General features: G+C 35.9%; 1 protein-coding gene across 1 annotated transcript in view; it reads left to right on the forward strand.

Annotated features, from left to right (window-relative positions):
• Positions 1–23,402, forward strand: part of SCIN (scinderin) — a 68,637-nt gene that overhangs the window by 25,712 nt on the left and 19,523 nt on the right. Inside the window, exons 5-9 of the mRNA XM_006911952.3 lie at positions 13,502–13,594; positions 16,009–16,141; positions 16,543–16,631; positions 17,437–17,652; positions 19,757–19,878. Coding sequence (XP_006912014.1) covers positions 13,502–13,594; positions 16,009–16,141; positions 16,543–16,631; positions 17,437–17,652; positions 19,757–19,878 — 653 coding nt within the window. The remainder of the gene's footprint in view (positions 1–13,501; positions 13,595–16,008; positions 16,142–16,542; positions 16,632–17,436; positions 17,653–19,756; positions 19,879–23,402) is intronic.

Genomic DNA, 23,402 nt, shown 5'->3' on the forward strand with positions numbered 1-23,402 from the left:
TTTTAAGTGACTCATTTTTAACGAGAATTTTTAAAAAATTATCCTTAAAAATTTTTAATTCTAAATATGACAGTATGGCTTGAAATCAAGGACTTTTAAGCAGTAAAATAATCCTATTATCATTACTGCATATTCGATGCTGAATTTTTGGAACATGTCTTTCTAACACATTAGAGTGCTCAACATTAAAAGTATTGAAAAATAATTTTTCCAAGAGTTTTTGAAAAATCGATCTTTATTTTGATATGTTTTAGCTATTTATTGATCACATTATTATTTTCACATGATGTTAATGTGGTTCATCTCTAGAATGATGATAAATTTTTCTTTCAAATCAAAACACTTTGAATAGTGATGGGGCACCAACCATACGGGACACAGAGACAACATATATTAACGAGGCTGTCTGGGGAAACAGGATGTGTGGTCAGCCTCTTATCTGTATCTTTAGTACTTTTAAAAGCTCATATGCCTAAATATGAAAATAATCCTGTAAATGGAACTAACTAAAACCTGTAACTAAAGTCACATTTTACTGTTTGTTTTCTCTTCACTGTAAACATTTTTACTATAAAAAGCTGCATGTAAATTATGTAAAGCTTTTTCTTGGCCTTTCTTATTTTTATATTTAGAATGAATAATCAATGAAATGAAAGAAAATTAAATATTTTACTAGCCCTAAGGTCCCACACTTTCTTCATTGGCCCTACACATTCTCTAAACATTAGGAGGGAAGCTAAAAAAATCCCCTGAGGAAAATTCCTAAGTTCAACCATTTATCAATCTGTTTTATACTCATTCATTTTTATAAAAACAGCATCTGGTAGATATCAAAAAGAGAATAAGAAGGGGCAAGTTGTTTAAAATAACAACAGGAAACAACTAATTTTTCTAACCCAGAAAGACTTTCAGTGTAATTTAATGAACTCGTTAAGTGTAAAATCATAAATACTAGTGGTGGAATATTGGCAGTAAAAATACTACAGAGAGATTGTAAGCAGATGCTGTGTTGCTGAGCTGTTAGATTTCTTGCTTTTATAAAAACATGAAGCCTCCCTGGAAAATCATATGTGCAATCATTGTCTCAGATTCTGGACAAAAAAAAAAAAGAAAATAAAATTGGAAGAAAAATTAGAATAACATATTATGTCTCAATAAGAGTTTATTGCATACTGGGTTGGTTCTCAATAAAGTTCAAAGACTCTGCTTATTTTATTGTTTGATTGAGGAAATTAACATGTGCTAGATCTAAAACGGAGAGATGGGAACAGATTGTGAGGGTCTGCAAACTCTAGAAAGCATGGTCAGAATAATAGCACTATTATTTGGAAGGCATCTCATGGTAAAATTTATATATATTTTAGACAAAAGGTAATAGCATATAGGTTAGGTTAACCTCCAAAAACTCTCCCAATACAGGGATTATGTTCATGTTGTTATTATAAATCACAATTGACAACATGGAAATAAAATAATTTTTTCAATCATTCTCTTGACAGTTGATCAGATGTTTATGATGTACTCATCTGGGTACCTTGTAAGTAAAATCTAGAGTTGACTACTATGAATAGTTCTTAAATTATCCTTTAGAGATATCTCTTTAGTCAAAGAGTAAAATTTTAGTCATGTTTTCTTCTCACATTTATTTTGCCAATTAAAATTTATATCTTATTAAGTCTGTTCTAAGTTCCTTGAGGACAGGCACTGCCTTTATAACTGTATAACCCTCCTAGCTCTAACTCATTGATTATTAATACTTGGATAATTAATACAGTTAACTGTAAGCTACATGGTACCAAAAAACTATTCCCTTTGTTTTTTCTGTTTTTTAGAAGATAGTTCTGCTTTTAAGACTCTCCTGCATTTTAGATGGTAGCATTGGCGAAGATATGGACAAATTTATACTATAGATTTAGTTTTAAAACCAAATATACTTATATAGGAGCAGTTAATGTTCAGATAAGGATAATTCATATATTCTGCCAGTCTTCTTTCTACAGAAGGGTAGTTACAACTGACATCTTGGAAAGTAGCAACTGAGTCTTAAGCTTATTCATATTTACAGCAATACTTTCTCACATATTTGGTAGATTGAATATACTCTGGGTGAAAGTACGTAGCACAGTAAGGAGGAAATAGCTGGTATCTAATAGTTTTCATTCCGTGAATAAAAAGGCATGTTCTCAGGAGCTGTAGTTGGACATCTCCATCTGTAGACTTGTCCTTCCCATGTCAGGTCACCTCCCTACTTAGTGTCCAGCAACCACAAAACCCACTCTTCTTACTCTCTAATGTATAACACTGCTGTCTGCTGGGCTCGGCCACTTTGCTAGGCTGTTGCCCCCAGTGCTGGTGCTACCTCTTCTCAACACTAGATTAAGGGTAATTATGCTCCATAAACTCCAAGGAACTACACAGATGCAGAGCTTTATTTTTTAGATCACGCAATATATTTATCTTACTCTTCCCCAAAACTTAATATCAAAAATTTGTTCACATTGCTAATGCTTCCCAAGGTTTTATACAACTTAAATTTACGGGAAGTAAAATCAGGAGTGATTTTTGAACATGTCATAATCTAAGCATTGGAATGGTCATAAACTTTAGCATATATATTAAAAAGTTAAGAAAAATTAAATTCGAATTTGGAAATTTAGAATTCTGTCAACACCACTCCTTGCAGTTTCTCCGTGGAAATGCTTGCTTCATAACATAATCTTAGGTTTACTAGATTTACATGGGATCGTATTTTAATATTTTAACTAAAATATCATTATGTAGCTAAATCAAATATGATCATTTTTAGCTTCAGGGAACAAACATAGCTGTTTTGATCTCCTTAAATGTAAGATCTAAAGTTATTTTGTGGGTTTATAACACACACACACCCCCCACTCACTAAACTGTTTTTTGTTCTCTTATTTACTTCATCATTAGTTGCAACTCTGTACTTTGTACAAGTGGAAGTTTGAGTTCCCTGAGATATTAATTTAGACAATAGACCCAGTAAACACTTAAATACTAAAAGACAATAAAAAACGATTTGAGAGGCATGCGTCTCTTTATGTACTGTTCAAGTGGTTTAGCTTCCTTGTTATCTCTTCTTTATTTTCCAGGGTCCTTTTGTAAGTTCTTAGAAAATGGAATAATGTCTTAAATATTTTGAAACTTCTCATTCATGTAGCATGGTGTCTGGCACATTGGAGATGTTCATCAGTATTTGTTTTCTGACTGAAATAACATGAGACCCATATGGAAAGAGGAGGCCCATTTTATGGGTTTACCATTCAAAGATTTTAAGTTGAAGGGATCCAGAATATTTGCCACTTTCTCTATATTAGTTCTGAGGCTACATTACATATAGAGTGAAGAGGAAGTATGAGAGGTACTTCTAGCAAATATAAATCTTTTCTTCTATTGCATTGTAATTATTTTCTTAATTTTGCTTTAAGGCAATAATACTTAGTGTAAACCCCAAATCTAAGAAATTATAGTGATATGTAGTACATGATGCGAGGTTCTGATGTTTTTAAGAGCACTACAATTGCTATAACTATTTATAGCTACCATTTATTGATAGCTTACGATATACCAGGAACTATTCAAGGCACAATTCATTTGTTGTCATTTATTTAATAAATCTTTTGTTTGGATTTCTAGTATTCAAATACCCATTTTATTCCTCACCAATTCATCCAGTGGAGGAGGTTGAAATATTCTGAACAAAGCTAAAGAATATAGTAACAGAATAGTTAACCACATGCTGCAATAAATATACAGTATTCCAAATAATCTTCCACTTTGTCACACCAAAGTTCAACATGTGACCTTACTGATAAGGGGCCACTTTTACATAATTGGTCCAAACTAATGCCGTTTGGTATTCATTTCTGAATGAGGTAATTTTTCCTTTAGTTTTGCAGCTGAAGTGAGGGAATAGTGATGGATCTGTAAATAGGATAATGTAATTCTAAGACAGATGGACTTTATAGAAGAATGGATTTTTGCCTCCACAAAATCTATATCTGAATTAATAAACTAACATAAATATTAAACTGGACCCACAGGTTTCTATTCTCTCTACTTATATTGCTCTTCACATTTATTGTAATGTTAGTGATAATCTATAACTAAAAAAAATCTAACATTAAGACTATATTTTCTTTCTACAATTTTAGGTCAGTCTCTTCTTATCTCTTGTGCTAAGAATTAGCCAAACTCAGATATTAACAGGTTGACTCTTCAAGAGTCAGCAATGCACAATTCCTTAGTGTTTATTTTATAATTAATATTTGTTTAATACCATGAAGAAATGTGTTCACATGTTGGAAAGAACTCTCTAAAATCAAAGCCATTTGGATTGTGCTCCTTAGTCCTGTTTTTTCAGAACCAAGGATCACACTGTGAAGGAATTGAGTTATATTGACTATACTTGGGCAAATTAGAATTGGTATTATGTTTACAAGGGTACCAATACATCCCAAATTTACAGTTACATTGTTTCAGATGTGTGTGTGTGTTTGTAATCTGTGTGTTATATCTATCTATCTATCTATCTATCTATCTATCTATCTATCTATCTATTTATATACATACACACATATATTTACAAAAGGGATTTTAAAGTGACTGTCAGGAAAGCACAGTTTGTTCATGTAAATACAGTATATTTTCATGAAAACCAGTAGGAAATCATCAGTTTAGGATAGTCCCTAGCATTCTACTAATCAGGCAAAAGATACTAACATACCATTAATAAGAAACTATATTAGTATCTGTATGCCAAAAAAAAAAAATGCCATACAAATATACTGGGAAATATAGTCGTACATGCATAACTGAGAAATTAAATGTCAATGCTCTATTTCAGTAAATGCTGGCAACTGAAAAAAAAAAAACTGAAAATAAATTTTAATGAAGTCTAGTAAGTGCATGTGGATAAGACAAATATGTTGATTAAAATCTGTTTTGAAGCAAGTGGCAAATGAAACACAATTGAATATGAATTGCTGTGATCTTCACTGTCATGGAGCTCCTTTGTTGGTGATGGCATAACTGTTGTACTCTTCAAGGGCAAGGGCAAGTAGCTCACTGGTAGACTGAATTTTCTGTTCACTTCTTATTCTTTCTAGTTGCAATTTTAAAGGATGATACTAGTGATTCTTATCATTAACACAGAAATCTCGTAATCTAAGAAACAATTCATTATGGATTTTATTTGCTGCAGGGAACGGGTGGTAAGAGTAAGCACCAGCATGATGACCATCCACTGCTTACCATTGACTGGCATTCTTTTATGGATCTTACAAGGATGGGCTAATTTAATTCTTACAACAGCCCCATGAAGTGGATTCATTTATCATTCCCTGTCTTGGCTTATGTTCCTCCAAAAGCCGAACTCTGTGACAAAGACTTGGGGCAGGCTGTTATTTGGAGGATAATCCTGGAAGCACCAAGTAGGAGTAAAATGGAGCAATAGTTTGTTATTAAGTTATTTACTGCTGTAGGCAACTGAGACTTAGCCCCAGAGGGACGCTCTGAGAAACTGTATGAAACACACTTCAGAAATGACCCACCGAAGGCTGAAGTGGCTGCAGGATTTAGCTGGTAACTCCCATCCCTCATTGGTTAAGGGTTGCTCCTTGGGTTTGGAGCCTCCAGCCTGCTTGTGCGTGGCTACAGTACAGCTCGGTGGCCAGATAATGCCATCAGAGAGCAAATGGCTTTGACCTTTAAGAAATTATCTGCAGATGACCTCTGTGGTAGACTGAGATGAGCAGAGGACCAGTAGCATTCTACACCCTCACTTTATAAATGAAGAAAACAAGCCGTGAAGAGGCTATGCAACTTCCCCAGGTAGGAATGGAAATGGATGATCTGTGATTCACACCCAGGCAGCCTTCATTCTAGAGCATACAATCTTAAACATACAGCTGGGAATCCTTTCTGCTGTGAAGTTATTTTATAACTTCCAAAATTTTGCCACACATTTTTGACAATTATACCCATTTTATGTGTTCATGTCATAAGTAATAGCTTTAGCAGCATTATGTCTGTGAGTATAAAAGGTATGCAAATGTTTTTCGAGCACCTCAGAGTATACAAAAGCCATTTTGAGTCTGCTCAATTAAATTTTGGTACTTGGCAGTGTTCTGAATCATGTAGATAAAGTGGAAGTTTTTGCAACTCTCCTGCCATAAAACTTGTCCTAATCTGTTTAAAAGTTATATGTAAGTCATTTATTTTCCTCTCCTTACAAGGATAATAGGAGATTAGATGAAATAAGTGTGTATAAGTGTATGCATATGTGTATATAATGATGAGGAGCAATGAAAAAATATTCCCAGGGGTTTAGCTCATGTTCTCATCATAGGCATACTCTCTGTAGCTCTTTGTCTTGTTGGCCTAAAACTAAGAGACTAGAATAGAAGAAACTGGAAAAGAAAAGCAGTTTCATCCTCTCCATTCTTCCCCCAATCCAACCTAAAGTAGTTTTTCCTCTGGTAATCTTAAAAGTTGGTAAAAATAAGCAATGAGTTACTGAGGAAAGAAGCCCAGAGGTGTGATGGTGGAGAGCCAGCTTTGAGAGGAAAGGTGTGGTCCTCTGTGGACCTGATACTCTCTAAATATCTCAAAGGATCTGAGAATCCTTACAGGCTATTTTCATATATTTGAGATTAAAAATAAATGAAATATGTCTTACCACTTCTCCTACCTGTCCATGAATGCAATAATTTGTAGGTCATATTAAACTTTTCACTAAATTTAGAAGGAAGTTCAGAATCTTTTCTCTGCAGACTGCTCCAGCAGCCACTGCCCACGTGGGATTTAGCAAGGGCAGGAGAAACTTAATGTTTCTGCACTGAGAGTCTGTTTGCTGAGGGCAGGGGCTACAGCTAACTTGTTAACCTGTTAACCATTATATCCCCAGCCCATTCTAATGCTGATAAATTATAGACACTCTAACAGGGGTCCCCACCCCTGGGCCATGGACCAATACCAGTCCATGGCCTGTTAGGAACTGGGCCACACAGCAGGAGGTGAGTGGCGGGCCAGCAAGTGAAGCTTCATCTGTATTTGCAGATCATCAGGCATTAGATTCTCAAAAAAGCACTGGACCCTGATGCTAAAAAAGTTAGGGACCACTGCTCTATAATAAATCTTACATAACTGATATATCCTGCTTCACCAAAATTTGGTCATATGTACAACACTAAGTGGGGAGATATGATTAAAACACACGGAAAGATCAGAAAATTAGTTTTATAATCAAGGACTAATGGCATCATATACACAATTGTGGAGAAACTTTAAAGAAGGGAAGAGATTCCTATATCTTTTTCTTGCTTCTCAGCATCATCAGCTACTCCCTTGCTCCTTGCACAGGAGATTATTATCTAGGCTTTGCTTAAAGAAGGATATATAGGTCTGTCTTCAATTTGTAGTTTTAAATCCAGAATATAAGGCTTTGACGGTGATACACTATCAAGACATATAGATTAGTTAATGACATCATTATTAGATCAAGACATAAACAAGTAATAAGTGTAAGTTGATGGGGTGGTATGTGATAAGAACTTGAATGGCAAAATCATCATATAAAGAAACAGAACAGTGATAAGCAGGGGCATCTCCAGGAGAGAGAATGACCTTTTGACCAAAGCAGGATTTAACCCTGGATGCAAGATCAAACTTTTGTTGAGTTTTCACTGTATGCCAGGAACAATCACTTCACATACATTATTTTACTTAATCATCACAATAATTGTGAATGACATTAATTATACCATTTAAAATGTGAGAATAAGGTCACTGAATCAGTAGTGGGTCCATCTAGTTCAGATGGCCTGAGCCTATCAAATGAAGGGGTTGTCAGAAAGACAGGGAGGGGGTGTTCCTTGTGAAGCATAGAAGTTAGGCAAATGATGAAAGTGTCCATTCCAGCACTAATCAAGTAGAAATATCCAAATGGTTTTAATGTCTTGCCGAAAAAGTTTTAACAATCCCCATACAGGGCAGATGGCCTAAAACCTTTACCTGAAATATACTCCAGGGCAGCTTCCAGATCACTGGATCATGATAATTTGTCCAGAGGAGAAGTCCCCTGAGAAGCAATGTGAACATCAGAAATGCTTGGCAGGCCCATCCACATAGTCGAGGTAGATAAACCAAGTTTACAGAGCCGATACTACTGAACATGAATTTATCACCGAACCAGGCTCAGAGGGTTATTTAAAAACACAATGCCAGGGCTCTCATGAGAATCTCAGACTCAGATCCAGACTTTTGTATTCTTTATTATAACTCCCCAGATGGTTCTGACATGAAGCCAATGAAAAACAACAGTTCTAGTTTAATGAGATGCCATTCTGACATATATATTTTAATAGCTTATGAGTTAGCTATCCGTGTTATATAATTTGTAAGTTAGCTTTCCATATACATTAATTTGTGAATTAGCTTTCCATATTATAACTTAGGAGTTAACTTTCTTGTGAGTTGGACCCTCTAAATCTCTAATGTGTTGCTACTATGGGAACACTGAGGATCAGACCTGCATCAAGGTGAGTTTCCCAAGGCCACTATATTCCCTGAGTCCTCTAGAGCTATACTGTCAACTACAGCATCCACGAGACTCACATGGCTACTAAGTTCTGATTTAAATTAATTAAATTTAAATAAAATTTCAAATTCAGTTTTCTGGTTACACTAGCCACATTTCAGTTGCTCAAATAGTTACAGGTAGCTAGTGACTGCCATATTAGACAGCAGAAATATGGAATTACCTCAATTACTGAAAATTCTATTGGAAACCCCTGGCTCAGATAATTCAATAGCCAAACCTCTCTTGCAGACACCTAATTCACTTTACCCTTTTATCCAAACATGTATTTTACGTGCTTTCCCTCAGTCTAATCTACTTTTATCCACTATTTGATATATTAAATTACCCTTTACTTGATATAGCAATAAAGGGATAAAGGTGTTTTAGAGGCAGGGAAGCACACCACTGAGAGAGAGCAGGAGAGCAAATATTGAAATCTCAAATCCAAATTAGGTGGAGCTGGCTAAACAAGGTCATGGCTTTCCTCAGAATTGCCTATGCTTTTATTTCTCTGTGTATCTTCCCTATTAGTAAATATTTTTCTTACCTAAGGTATAAAACGCCTCGAGACAAATAAATACACCATAACAACAAGGCAATTCTTCACTTTTTCATTTTATTTCTATTCACCATATGCTTACAGTCTACTGACTTTTTTTTTTTTTTCCAGTCAGGGAAAGGAAGTGTAAGACACAAGAATTACTGAGTAATTAAAATGTTAGCTCTTAGAACCTGACAGCTTACTTTGTTTTTAGTGAAAATAGAAACAGAGCCAGTCACACTAAACTGATTAAGGTAAGAAGAATGCAAATTTCTTTATTAAGGTAAGAAGAATTTCTATAGAGAGTATTGCTGTAGGAGTTGGAAGGCCTTTACATCATGGCTTTAGTATTTATGGGATGTGGGCAGAAGTCCCAATAACTTCTCTCAGACTCATTTTCCTAGTCTATCAAGCTGAAATGAGAGTCGATAAGCTCATTAAGAACTTCCATGTTAAATGCTTTTAGGAGTTGACGCCAATTTAGAACATACTTATCCAAAGTGACCTGGAGTTTTTTGAGTTAGGTACTGTTTTCCTCCAAGCCACGGATTAGCCGCTTTTCCTTTCGTACACTTCAAATACTTACTGTGAAGTTTCCTAACCTCGATTTTTGTAGAATGTTAAAAGGAGGGAAAACACATCTTGAACGTGCAAGATTGTAAATGTTAAAATTTCATATCAAAATAAGTAGAGCTGGCTTAAATGTTCAAAATAAAGACAGATGCAAAAGTAAAAGTTAAGGATTATGAGGATATAGCAAGGTTTTTTTTTCCTTTTTCAATTACAGTTGACATTCAATATGATATTGGTTTTAGGTGTACAGTATAGTAATTAGACATATGACGAAATGATACCCCTGATAAGTCCGGTACCCATCTGGCACCATATGCAGTTATTACAATATTATTGACTCTATTCCCTATGCTGAACTGTACATCCTCATAACTGTTTCATAACCAATTTGCACTTCTTAACTCCTTCATCCTTTACACCCATTCCCCCAACTTTCCTCCCATCTGGCAACTATTAAACTGTTCTCTGTATCTATGAGTCTGTTTCTGTTGTTTATTCATTTAGTTTACTCTTTAGAGTGTACATATAAGTGAAATCCTATGGTATTTACTTTCTCTGACTTATTTTACTTAGCATAATACCCTCTAGTTGTTGCAAATGGTAAGATTTCATTCTTTTTTTTATGGCTGAGTAATATTCTGTTGTATATATGCAAACAATTATTTTAAAAGTTATTAAAGGAGCATTAAAGAGACCTGTGCCAGAATCAACACTTAGCAGCTCTTTGAAATAATCAGTTCACCTTTTTGAGCATTAGCGACCTTTTCAGTTAAATGATGGTAACAGTATCTAGTTCATGGGGGCTTTTATAAGGATTAAATGGTGTGTCTAAATCTCCTCATTCAATGCGTAACCCATAGTAGATATTCAATAAGTGGTAACTATCACTGTGCTGATTGCTGAACCAACCAAAGAATAGTTGCTCAGTTTTTCTTCTGCTACTCCCAGTCAACCTAAAGAGAAGTTATATACAGCATCCCACAGGAGGTACTAAAAATGTCAGCCTGATTCCAGAAGGGTGCTTTGTAGAGAAAATGCTGAGAAATCATGCAGGGTAGGTGACAGCCAGCCTCTAGAGGCACTTCAGAACCCAGACAGAGGAGTTTTGGCTCTGTCGGTAAGCATCCAATTCAGAATCATCTGGAATACATATTCCTGGGCCTGCATTAAATTTATTGACAATATAGATTCCATCTGTATTGTATCAGGTCACCCAGATGTTGCTTGAACACATTGAATTTTAAGAACAATTGCTACAGATATAAGATATAAATCTTTATCTAGAGTCATTTTCTTAGAATATAGGAGTAAAGCGAAATAAGAGGCTTTCTAGCCAGTGTACAGAATCACTTTCTGGATGAAAAGATGAGGTGAGACTGAAGGCAGGAGGGAGCTGACTAGAGCAGGTATAACCCGTGGGTGATGAGGGAGCTCACTGGCGTTGAGCATAAAGAACAGACAGGAATCGGCGACTCTAAACATTATCATAAAGAAGTAGAATTTAATGACCAAGTGGGTAGGAGATTCAAAGTGAAGAACAAGAAATATTCAAAACTGACTGCGTGATTTTAAGGTCAGGTGAACTTAAGGTCAGGAAACTGTTGATTCACTGACACAAACGGTGAATTGAGAATGGTCAGTTTTGTGTAAAGATAAGTTCAGTTTGGAGTACGTTAGAGGATGGTGATACTTTTAAGTGGAAACTTGCAGAAAATCATTAACTGAAAGGGAGGCCCCAAACTTGAATGACAGGTCTTGGCTAGAACTACAGATGGAATTTTTTATGGAACATCCTTAGATCAGGCTTTTTTATTTCCCTTCCTCTATAAATTAACTGTATATATATATATATGTGTGTGTGTGTGTGTGTGTGTGTGTATTATCTATTTGAAATATCTATATATATATGTATATATATTTCACACACAGGGGAGTACATGACCTAAATTCTACTTGAGAAACCTAAAATGAATGTTTTAAATTTAGGTGTTATCCCACCCATAGAGATAAAAGAGAAGCTGTAATTACAGTTTATTTCAAAGATCAAAATGTATGGCGTAGTTGAGCACGTTTTGCAATTGAAGTGGTTGAAAACTCATTTGTATACCTCAGTGAGGTATTTGGTAAATGCTTAGTTGCTGAACTGGATCCTTAGACATACCTGACAATATACAGCAATATACAGCACCCCCTTACCTCTACTTCTAGCAAATCCCCTGGGTGCAATTTCCAACTATGCTACAGTCCTTTGAGAGGCTAATTAAGATCCTTGGCTAATATGGGGAATTGTTGCTTGAAAATTAAAAATTAGAGTGTGCCCCAAACTTCAGACCCACTTAGACCTCTGGGACACTTCCTAGTAGTATTAGATATGTCCGTAGCACAAACTGAGTCAAAACTCTTCTGTCTTGGTTGGAGTAGAATTACAAAAGGGTATATAAGGAGCCCTTTCACTGTTCTTGCAAGATATACATATTTCAACCAAAATAAAACTGTTAAGAAAGAAAGAGAAAGAAAAGGAAGGAAGGAAGGAAGGAAGGAAGGAAGGAAGGAAGGAAGGAAGGAAGGAAGGAAGGAAGGAGCTATGGTTTTTGAATGTGATTTTGGGTTACAGAGAGAGAGAGACAGACAGACAGACAGACAGAGGAAGGACAGAGGGAAGGAGGGAGGGAGGGAAGGAGGGAAGGAAGAAAAAGAAAGAAAGAGCGAGCAAGCTTTTGGTTGCAAGTGTTTTCATTTTTGTCTTGGTCCTACATTTAGCAAAAAAGAAAGCTAAATTATAATCATTTAGCATGTATAATAATGAAAGCATTTTGTTGATCATTGTAAAAACAAAATGATAGGCATGGTCCTAGGGGAAATAAATTTTTTAATGTATTTCTAAACTGGAGGCTGTGCCTACAGTCATGCGAGGATTAGAATTTATATACATTTTATTATTGTCTGATATTCATATGACATATTGTGAGAAATATTGAGTATAAAACACATTATGCAAGGAATTTTATTGTATATTAAACATTTGTTGAATCTAAACACTTTTTCATGTTTTAAACTTGAATTTATATCTATGTTATAAAAATCACAATGTTTGGAATAAATTTATATTTTGTTCCTGTTCTTAACAAATTCTATGATTAACTTGAACTTCTACTCAATGATTAACTTGAACTTTTGGATTGAGTCATATATGCAAGAATAAATACATTTATTTGTTCATTAACAACTATTTTGAGCATCTACTACATCCCAGATACTGTTCTATGTACTGAGGATGCAGTAGGAAACAGAACATGATATGGTCATCAAGAAATTGCACTTTATCTATCCTATGTCAATAATGATAATAGTACCTTACCCCTCAAATAGTAATTTTCATCCAAATCTTTGTAATAATAAATCATTTAAACCTATAGATTGTTTCTTCTAGAAGCGGAGGTCACAGAAGAAATTCTGTTGCAAAACCAAACTTATAAATCGTATTAATTCCTGCTAGTTTTCAATAATATGGACACCTAAGTTTTCAAGTTTGGGATTTTACTTTCTTGGAAGTTCCTATCACCAGCAAACTCATGTTTTTATACTTAATGCCATGGATTGATTTGACCCTTGGGAAAAGACTATGTAGTTTGTATGATTGCTGAGAAATGTTAGAGACTGTTCATTTTAATTGTAAATGTTTTGTGATCTATGTCCTTAGAAATGTAAGATGTTTTTCTTTTTGCAATTCTGCATTCTTTAACAAGAGGTCTTTATCTTTTATCTGTTCACTTTTTTTTCAGGTTTTAGGGAAAAAGCCAGAGCTTAGGGATGGAGATGATGATGAGGACACTACAGCAGACATAACTAACAGGAAAATGGCCAAACTCTACATGGTGAGTTTGCATGTTAGAGAGTTGCGTTGTTTTTACTGGACTGGATGCAGCCCAGGGAGGCCTGTACTGGTGAGGGGTGAGGGGCGGAATTCTCAGTTGATGATGTTTTCTTCGTTGCCCTCTAAGAGTAATTTGTAGGTAGAATCCATCCTTTGCTCTGGTATATTTATTAAAATTCCTCTTTTTATTACTTTTTGTTATTTTTATTAAAAACAAGCGAATTTATTGTTGTGAAAAATAAAATTATATATTGTTGCCATACTAGTTTGCAACAATATGTTTTGATATATTACATTCAATAAAAGGTTTCCTTCATGGATTAAAAAATATCTTGTATATTTTTTCTTATAAAATTTTGATAAGGTATAAAATCTTCACCTCATTTTATTATTATTTTATTAAAATTATTAAGGTGACCTTGGTTAATAAAATCAAATCAGTTTCATGTGTACAGTTCAATAAAACAACATATGTATATTGCATTGTGTGTTTGCCACCCATAGTTAAATCTTCCATCACTAAATATTAGACCCCCTTTACCCCTACTTACCTTTTCCTCCCCCCGCCCCCTTATTTTAAATATCCTGTTTAGCCATAATGAAGGCTTTCTTTGTTACAGGAGGGCAAAGATATCAAATCAAACAGCTGGAAGGAAATAGGGTAAAAACAGCCCCATCCTGGGCATTGGCGGACCTGCGTCCGTCCGTGACAGCTTTGTGGTGGATGACTGGCTGAGTGATCTTGGGGAAGACATGCTCATTTTGGGTGTGCATGTTTTTTTATCTGGAGGGGGGCAGTAGGAAAAAAGAGGGAAAGAAAGAAAGAGAGGGAGAGGGAGAGAGAAGTAGGTAGGTCACATTAAAAGATTACTCGGGTTCTTTCCAACTTTATAATTTTATGATTTTATTGCTGGTGAGAATAGCAAAAGTCACAGCATAGACCAGTTGAGAACACTGTTCAGATGAGATTCTTCAAGTGTTCCCTCCCTTGTAAGTCTCTAAGCATGCAATTTGGAGCAGACTGTAATCTCCCTACAGAATTGAGTACTTTTCTCATGTGTTACAGGAAGGACTTTATTTGCTGTTATTTAAGTAGCCTTTTAGCTCAGAACCTCTGGTATTAAATGGAGATCCAGTTGCTAATTTGTGTAGCATAACTTCCTTTTTGTAAAGGAGAAGTAGATTCTTTCTTAGATGGCATAAGACAATGTAGTTACCTCTCCCACTAAATACACCGATCATTTTAATATAAGCCATACAGAAATTGTTATCTAAAGACTTTGTAGCTGCTTACTTTTTTCATTACTGTTTCTAAAACTCATTTCAAACAGCTTGTAAACATCTTTTATGTCATATCATCAAATAAAGCTATTCTCTCTCTTGGACAGCTTGACGGACTACAGAAATATTTTACAATGTGAACATGTTATTCCTGAAACATCAATCCCTCTAGTGGATCTATCATGTATTACTTACATCTGAAGTATAAAGTGTTTGGAAATACTTTAATTTGGGATTGCTGAACAAAGCTGGGAAGCCAAGTCACCAAAGGGCAATTTCTAAAAATACAGAATTTAAGCCCTGCCATGGTGCTGCAAAACTCCACCACTGATCTAGGGAGGGCCCTGGGACCTGCGCATTTAACAAGTGCCCATGTTGTGGCTGTAAACTAGCCTTTGAAAACCAGTCGATTCTAATCTGGGCATTAATATCTCTTTCAATTTTGTAAGTCTGCCTCCAAACATTTTAAGAAAATGTTTTATAGTGATTTCCAAAGTTCAGGAGTCTATGTAAATAACAATTCATTTGTGACACAGGAAATTTACTTCAATAATTTATACAAATTATACTTAAATTATAAAACCTGTATTGAAAAAAAATCTATAATCATGAACTATAATGTAGTAATGGCTTCCTCAGCACAGTGCTTGGCATATGACCAGAACTCAGTAAATGTTGATTGAATGAATGTTTTAGCTTCAGCTTTTTGTGTGTGTACAGTGACTGTAAGGTTATTATCTATTTGAAAACATTGCTGTAAAAATTAAGAAATAACATGTAAAATTCATAACATGATATCTATTATATATATGAATCACAACAAACCTTAGCCATTATCATCACTATTATTTTCTGATGTTTAAGCACAGCATCAAAACTTAACTTTTTATTAATGGTTATTTTGTCCCCAAAAAAAGCCTTTAAAAAAGCCTTTTAGGGATAATTAGGCTCATGGATTTTGCTTGTTTTCTTTGAAACAGTGCTGTTGGAATATAATTTACATAGCAGAAAGTTCACCATTTAAAATGTACAATTATGTGGTTTTTGTTATATTTACAGAGTTCGTAACCATCACCATAATCTAATTTTAGAACATTTTTATCATCTCCAAAGAAGTTCATATTTTTTTATTAGGTTTCAGATGCCAGCGGATCCATGAGAGTGACTGTGGTGGCAGAGGAAAACCCCTTCTCCATGGCAATGCTGCTTTCTGATGAATGCTTTATTTTGGACCATGGTGCTGCAAAACAAATTTTTGTATGGAAAGGTAAAAGATGCCATTGACAGTGTTGCTGTATTTCAGATTTATAGATATTTCTTCACAGAGTAAAGAAAACATCTTTTTCTGATTTTTTTTAAAAAGCCTAACTTTTTTGAGACTTGATCTATAAATATAAAAACATGCAGACATCAGAACTACTTTTTCCTACTAGCATCATCTGTTAGGAATGATGAGGTAAGAAAGCATTTGGACAGTATAAAAGGAATATTTTTTATATGTAGTGTTCATTACTATATTATTAAATATATTTAATATACTAAGAAATGTTTGCCATTTTCTCAGTTATATTTAAATTATAATTATGTTTACTTTTGTAAACAAGCATTTCTTAATCATATCTTCCCTCACTAAAATTTTATCTTTCTTTAATTTATTTTGGATTGTAGGTAAAGATGCTAATCCCCAGGAGAGAAAGGCTGCAATGAAGACAGCTGAACAATTCCTAGAGCAAATGAATTATTCTACCAATACCCAAGTATGTGTGGAAATGAACTGGCTATAAAAAAATAATAATTAAAACTGTGGGAGTTTATGACATCTCCACAAAACTCATGAAAATTTGGTTCAAAGTAATGTATGCATGTGAAGTCACTCTTTACTTGAGTGTGTGTATTGTGTAACATGTCCCTAGAGGATGGCATTTTGCAGAAACTGGAGGAAAGACCTTTTGTGGGGCTGTATGATGAGGATAAGAGTCTGTCCACTTCCTCCACAACCTTCAAGTCAAGAAAATCAACCACAGTTGGATTACTGAGAGCACTTATCATTTATTCCCTAGAGCAAGTTGTGCAGATGTGGACTAATACCCAGATAATATTTGGCTTCATGGAGATCAGTTTAGACCCTGGCTGGTTACTCATCCTTTCTGAATCTCTCAGCCTCATCTTTTGTTTTCATTTTTATGTTTTAGCACAAGTAACCCCATGAGATTATTTCTTCTGGGTCACAGTCCTCTTGTGAACCTAACGTAGAAAAACAGTCAAACTTATTTAACTACAATCGTAACATATAACAGAATTCCATTCTTACGTCAAACATCCAAATTCAGTGGCACTTACTTTAGTTGTGAAAAAGAGTAGAGTTGGATTATTTTAGCTTTATATTTGATAACCTTTACTTTTGCAGTCACTTAAGGATCTCAACTTCTAAGTTTATATCTGTCATCACAGAAACCAGGACAGTCTTTTTATTATTTCAGTTTTTTCCTTCACTACTAGATTAATGTTTTTCCTCAGTCTCTTATTTTCCTGTTTATTATTATTGTTTTTTTAAAATTTTAGATTCAAGTTCTTCCAGAAGGAGGCGAAACACCAATCTTTAAACAGTTCTTTAAGGACTGGAGAGATAAAGATCAGAGCGATGGCTTCGGGAAAGTATATGTCACAGAGAAAGTGGCTCGAATAAAACAAATTCCATTCGATGCCTCAAAATTACATAGTTCTCCGCAAATGGCAGCCCAGCACAATATGGTAGATGATGGTTCTGGCAAAATGGAGGTATTTCTCTTTTTTCTTTGTTTGTCTTTATTAAGGCCATTTATGCCAGTATATGTAGAAATATAACTTCAGGAAACTACAAATGTTGTAAAATGTGGTATTTACTTATTAATAAAGATGTCTTAGAACTGTATGTTAAATCAGGTAACTTAAAACGGGACGAGATGTCTGACATTCAGTTCTATTTTACAAACGTATGTTGAGATTCCAAGAAGTTAGGTGTTTGCGCAAGATCTAAGATTACCATCTTAGAGACCTGAACCGGAACCCATCATCGTGTTTCCTGGTGCAGAACTGCTCCTGCTTTCAGAACTGGAATTGTCCAGTGAGGGTGCATTGCTCTGAATGTACCAATGACCATCAGTTTGTCCTTCCCTTTTACCTTAAGGGCATTCACAAAAGCATATTGTGCATGTGTTCTATGCTTAAATCACAGATAATTTTAGAGCATTCAAATTGAGTTTATTGATTATTCCTTTTTTTTTTTTTTGACAAAAATTGCTTAAAACCCCCTAGTTATTCTCCCTAACTCAAATCTCTTCCCCTTAATCCACTCGAGTCATTTTACTTCATGAGAATTGGGTGATGTCACTTCCCATTTTAAATATTTTAATGGCTCTCCACAATCTTCTCAAGAAAATCCATCATCCACAGGGCCTGCAAGGCCTCCCATGATTTAATCCTTGCTGTCTTCTCCACCTGCCCCTTCCACTGGCCGGAAGGCTCTTCTCCTCTGCCATCTGGCTAAGCTTCCCGCTCCTTAAGTCACAGGTTGCATCTCTTCTGAGAAGCCTTTCTCCCACACTGAAAAGGACTGCCTTCGTGCTCAAACCATAGTAATATTTTTCATACAACTTATATCAAGAACCACAGAATTGTTCATTTACTTAAAATTTCCCCTCTTAGACCTCTTGTCTATTCCTTGAGGGCATAAATTGAATATTTTATCTCTATATTCCCAGATCTTACCACAAGTATATAGTAAAGAAATTTAGGAAGTAGTTTTTCCTCTTTGCAAAGACATGAAGTGTGAATCTAAGCTGTACAGGGGTTGTGGGAACTGCAAAGGGAGAAATGCTCCTCATGGCTGTTGTCAGAGAGGTGTCAGCTTCCGGATCAGGGTCATTTCCTAGAGCTCAGCACAGCTAGGGCGCCCTATGGAAGACTTGGCTCCTCAGCATCAGCTAGGTCGCACCTGTAATCTCCACGTCAGGCCACAGCATCTCTGAGATGTTCTCTGGTGCCACCCCAGCGACGTTGACATCCAGGGGCTCTCTCGAGGCTCTTGGGTTTAGCCAGGTCTTGCTGCCATCTCTCCTCTGCTCACCAGGATGGTGTGGGAAGGCTTCTCTCTGAAAGCACTACACCTCTCTACTCCACTTGCTCATCTCCAAATTTCAAAGCAAAGGCTCTATCCTGCCCCTCTCCAGGACACAGGCCGGGGGTGCCTGTGTGTGCACACACACTGCCTGGCAGTCTTTCACTCATATGTTACTTTCCTGTTTCATCTACAACTCGTGTCATCTCTCCAACTTGGAAGTATCTTTAATCTACGATAAGGAAGAGGAAGTAAGAAAAAAATGGTTCTGCCTGCTTTTATCTTTTCAATCTTATGCCTACATGGCGCTTTTTAAAAGTAGAAGTTATACAGTTGGCATCTTTACTTTTTGGTCACAATCTGCCACTCTTGCCTGGGAAAACAATAGTCTGAAAGCACAGGAGAAAAGAAATTAAAAAAAATTATCTCCCAACTAATAAAAAATTTTATAAAAGTTAAAAGATCTATTTCTAAGCTAAATGTTTTAGTTTGTTATACCACTAAAGTGTCATGTTATTTTCACTAATCAATCAAACATTACATATTTCCTAATCAACAAGCTCAAAACTGAGCTGTGCTATGGAAGATACAAAGGAAATGTAGGCACTTAAAAAGTAAACAAATTGCCAAGCGGATCAAATTTCTTCCCATTGCTTGATTTGTAAACTAGTTAGAAAAATAATTCAAAAGTTAATGATAGATCTAAACCAATATGTTTAAACTTCTGAGAATTATTATTAGATCAAGAAAATTTTAATTTTGGTACACTTATTCCATTCCTTTCAGATTTGGCGTGTAGAAAATAATGGTAGGGTTGAAATCAACCAAAACTCCTATGGTGAATTCTATGGTGGCGACTGCTACATTATACTCTACACTTATCCCAAAGGACAAATTATCTATACATGGTAAGTTTCCTCTTTCATAAGATTTCAAGTTCCATAGGAGCCAGATTTTGCTCCAAAGTTAAATTCCATTAAAATTCCGTGCAATATGGGATAGAATTTTCCTGCAGTTGCCCTAGTGAGATTTGTGCAGCATGAATGTAATAGTTTCTTTCTATATAATTTTGACTATATTTTATAGCTACTGTCCATAAGCAGGAGAGGTTAGATAAAAATTATCTGGCTCCCCAGCATCAGCTTCCTAAACTTTCTACTTTAGGAAGAAGGTTTTGATTTAAAAGGGTAAGGTTCTCCTAATGGATATGTGGTTGAATGTCTGTCCCATCACCTATATAAGCTGCACTCCACTGGCTAGCATTAGGTATCATGTCTTATTATTGTGAAAATTAAGATGGCCATCCTGATTAGAGCTGCAAAGCTGCAATGAGGCAAACCCTCTTAGAGCACACTTCCCAGCATTGCTTAGAACAATATCCTTATTTGCTTGCCTGCCTAGCTCCCACCTCTGTTCCCACACAGATGTCCCTTCTTCTAGGCACCCTTCACTATTGGCCTTGGGAGTGAGCTTGGGCATCCATCTATAATTCTCCAAAGATCACTCAGCTTTGTCTTATCTTAAGATTACTTGTACTTCATCGAAATGCCTGTTAATCATCTGCCCCTCTTTAAAGTGTAAGGTTTTAAGATCACAAGTGTTTTTTGTTTTTTGTTTGTTCTTCATTACTATATCATTAGTATCTAGTATAGTGCTTGGCACATAGAAAGTGCTCAATAAATACTTTCAAATGATTTAAGAAATACCTTCTACATTTAAAATTTATAACCTGATTTAGTCTGTTTTAGTTATATCCACATAATTATTTATGTGAGTGTCAATTGCTAATTCCTTAAAACATTCTCTTCAATTGCTTGTTTAATCTTTCTCATTATATGTAAATGCCACAATCAGTTATATTTTTTATACACAAAAAAGAATTAAGAGGAAGATTAAGACACAGAAGGCGAAGGAAAAGCTGACTAGGAACGATTAATTTGTCCCTATAAATGCCATACTTTGTACATACACTTTTCTGAATTAAAATTTTAGAAAAGGAAATTGCAAAATAAGGACATACTTGTAGGGTAAAGCCGTACTGGGGCCTCAGAGTTAGAGACCTGCAGATCAGGGAGTGAAACATTGCTTCACCAGTTATAACAGTTATGCCTTTGGATTCAGTTCCTTAATCTGTATGATTCCTCCCATCTCTCTCTCTCTCTCTCTCTCTCTCTCTCTCTAATCAACTGTCTTGATCTCAAACTCCTCTAATACAATCTCCCATCTCTTTCTCTCTCTCTCTCTGTCTCTCTCTCTGTCTCTCTCTGTCTCTGTCTCTCTTTCTCTCTCTCAAACCCAGCACTTTGTTGGCACAAATATACTGCTCAAAAAAAAAAAAAAAAAAAGGTTCCTATGGAGGTGGCATCTTAAACACAGAGCTAAATAACTAAATACATTCATCTTTGACAGGAGATAATATGGCTGTGTATGGCTGTGGGGCAGAAATGTATGGTGATTCTCATTAATGCCGTGGTGTACATTAGAATCTCAGCAGTCCCACCACGCTGAGTCAGATCTCTTTGGTACGGGGACCAGGCATTTGAATTAGTGAAAATTGCCCAGGTTATTACGTGCAGCTAGTGTTTAGAAACATTGCCTAAGGCAGTACCTGTCAATCATTAAAGTGCATATGAAACAGCTGGGGATCTTGTTAAAATGCAGGTTCTGCTTTAGTGGGTCAGAGGTGGGGACTGAGATTCTACATTTCTAAGTAGTTCCTAGATCACGCTGATGTCTCTGGTTACCAGACCACACTTTGGGTAGCAAGAGACTAAGGGACAGAGATAATCATCCCATCTTCTGAACATGGTTGGGCTCAAGGCACTGATCAGTGTAAGTAATAAATAGTAAGGTCACACTGTGGGGACAGATATGACTCTGTCATCTGTTGGGACACTCACCAAAGACAAATGTCACCATATAAGCAGAGATCTGACCCCATTCCCACTGAAGGCTGCAACATCACATAGGCAAAGGAAGATTTTACTTTGCCTTTATACCTTCCGCCTGCACCTCTCAGTTTTAAGATCTTTTTTGAGAAGTCTTCTTTTCCCCAGTCTTCTCAGCAATATTCTGTTTTACCTGATTTCACTTAATAAAAAGTTAGAGAATCCCCTATTACATGATATGTTATAAAACCCCCATTCCTTTGGAATAGTCCAGCATGGTATGTGGACTTAAGGCACTTGGTTGGACAGTCCCCATTGAACAGTGAGTGCCTTGACACTGACTCTAAGTAATCTTAACCTTTAATTCAAATTCATTATGTAAAACCACATAAGATGTGGATACACTGGCATTTTTTTTCCATTTTTGCAATGAATTTCATGGGAACAGAGAATTAGAATGCATCAATTTAAAGTCTCTGTTGTATGAAATAAAATATTTAATTATATATGTCTCTTAGAGCAGTGATTCCCAACCTTTTTGGCACCAGGGACCGGTGCTCCTATGGGAATCTAATGCCTGATGATCTCAGGTGGAGCTGAGGTGGTGATGCTAGCGCTGGAGAGCGGCTGCAAATACAGATAAAGCTTTGCTTACTTGCCTGCCACTTACCTCTGGCTGTACATCCCATTTCCTAACAGGCCATGGACTGGTACTGGTCCGCAGCCTGGAGGGGACCCCGGCGCTAATCTACTAGTAATGATGTGTGACTGAAACAAAGTTAGGGAGCAAAAGATTAGACCAGAGAAATTGGAGGGAGCCAAATTGTGAATGGCCTTGTAATCATGCTGCGAGGATGAACTTTATTTTCAGGACACTGGGAGCCAAAGAATTTGCACATGATCATGATCGTTTTTTATCTTAGCATAATTATTCTGATTGACATCTAAAGAACAGACTGGTGGGAGAAGATTGGTGGCAGGGAGGTCACTAGAAATTTGTTGTAATATCAGGCTAGAATTCAGTGTAACAGTGATAGGGAGAGAAAGGACGAGGCAAGTTTGCAAGGTATTATGGAGTTGGCATCTGAAAGACTGGTTACAGGGAAGAGAATAAAATGACCAAGCAAAGAATGATTCCCCAGATTTCTAGTCTGTGCACAAGTGGACAGTGTTTCATTCACTGAAATAAGAAACTTGGGAGGAGGATAAGTTTGCCCCCCCGCTCATTCCCCAACTCTCAGAAAAATTGAAAGAGGAAAAGAAGATAATAAGATTATACTGCATTTGTTAATAGTTACTATTTTGAGGATAAGACTGAGGATGGGGGAGGAGGTCATTTAGTTTTTCTTTTTTTTTTTTTCAATTTGGTGTGTTCAATGTTTCTATGATGAGAATTATGAATTTTTGTGATGTCAAGAATATAGTTTAGATACCAAGAGTCCTTTTATGAGTCTTTGCCACTTAATATTGTTACCGGAGCAAAGAGTTCCATTTGCCTGCACGCATCTAATTTATCAAAAGAGACATGTACAGATTTTACAGCA

Source organism: Pteropus alecto, unplaced genomic scaffold, assembly GCF_000325575.1.
Source record: "Pteropus alecto unplaced genomic scaffold, ASM32557v1 scaffold21, whole genome shotgun sequence".
Lineage (NCBI taxonomy): Eukaryota > Metazoa > Chordata > Mammalia > Chiroptera > Pteropodidae > Pteropus > Pteropus alecto.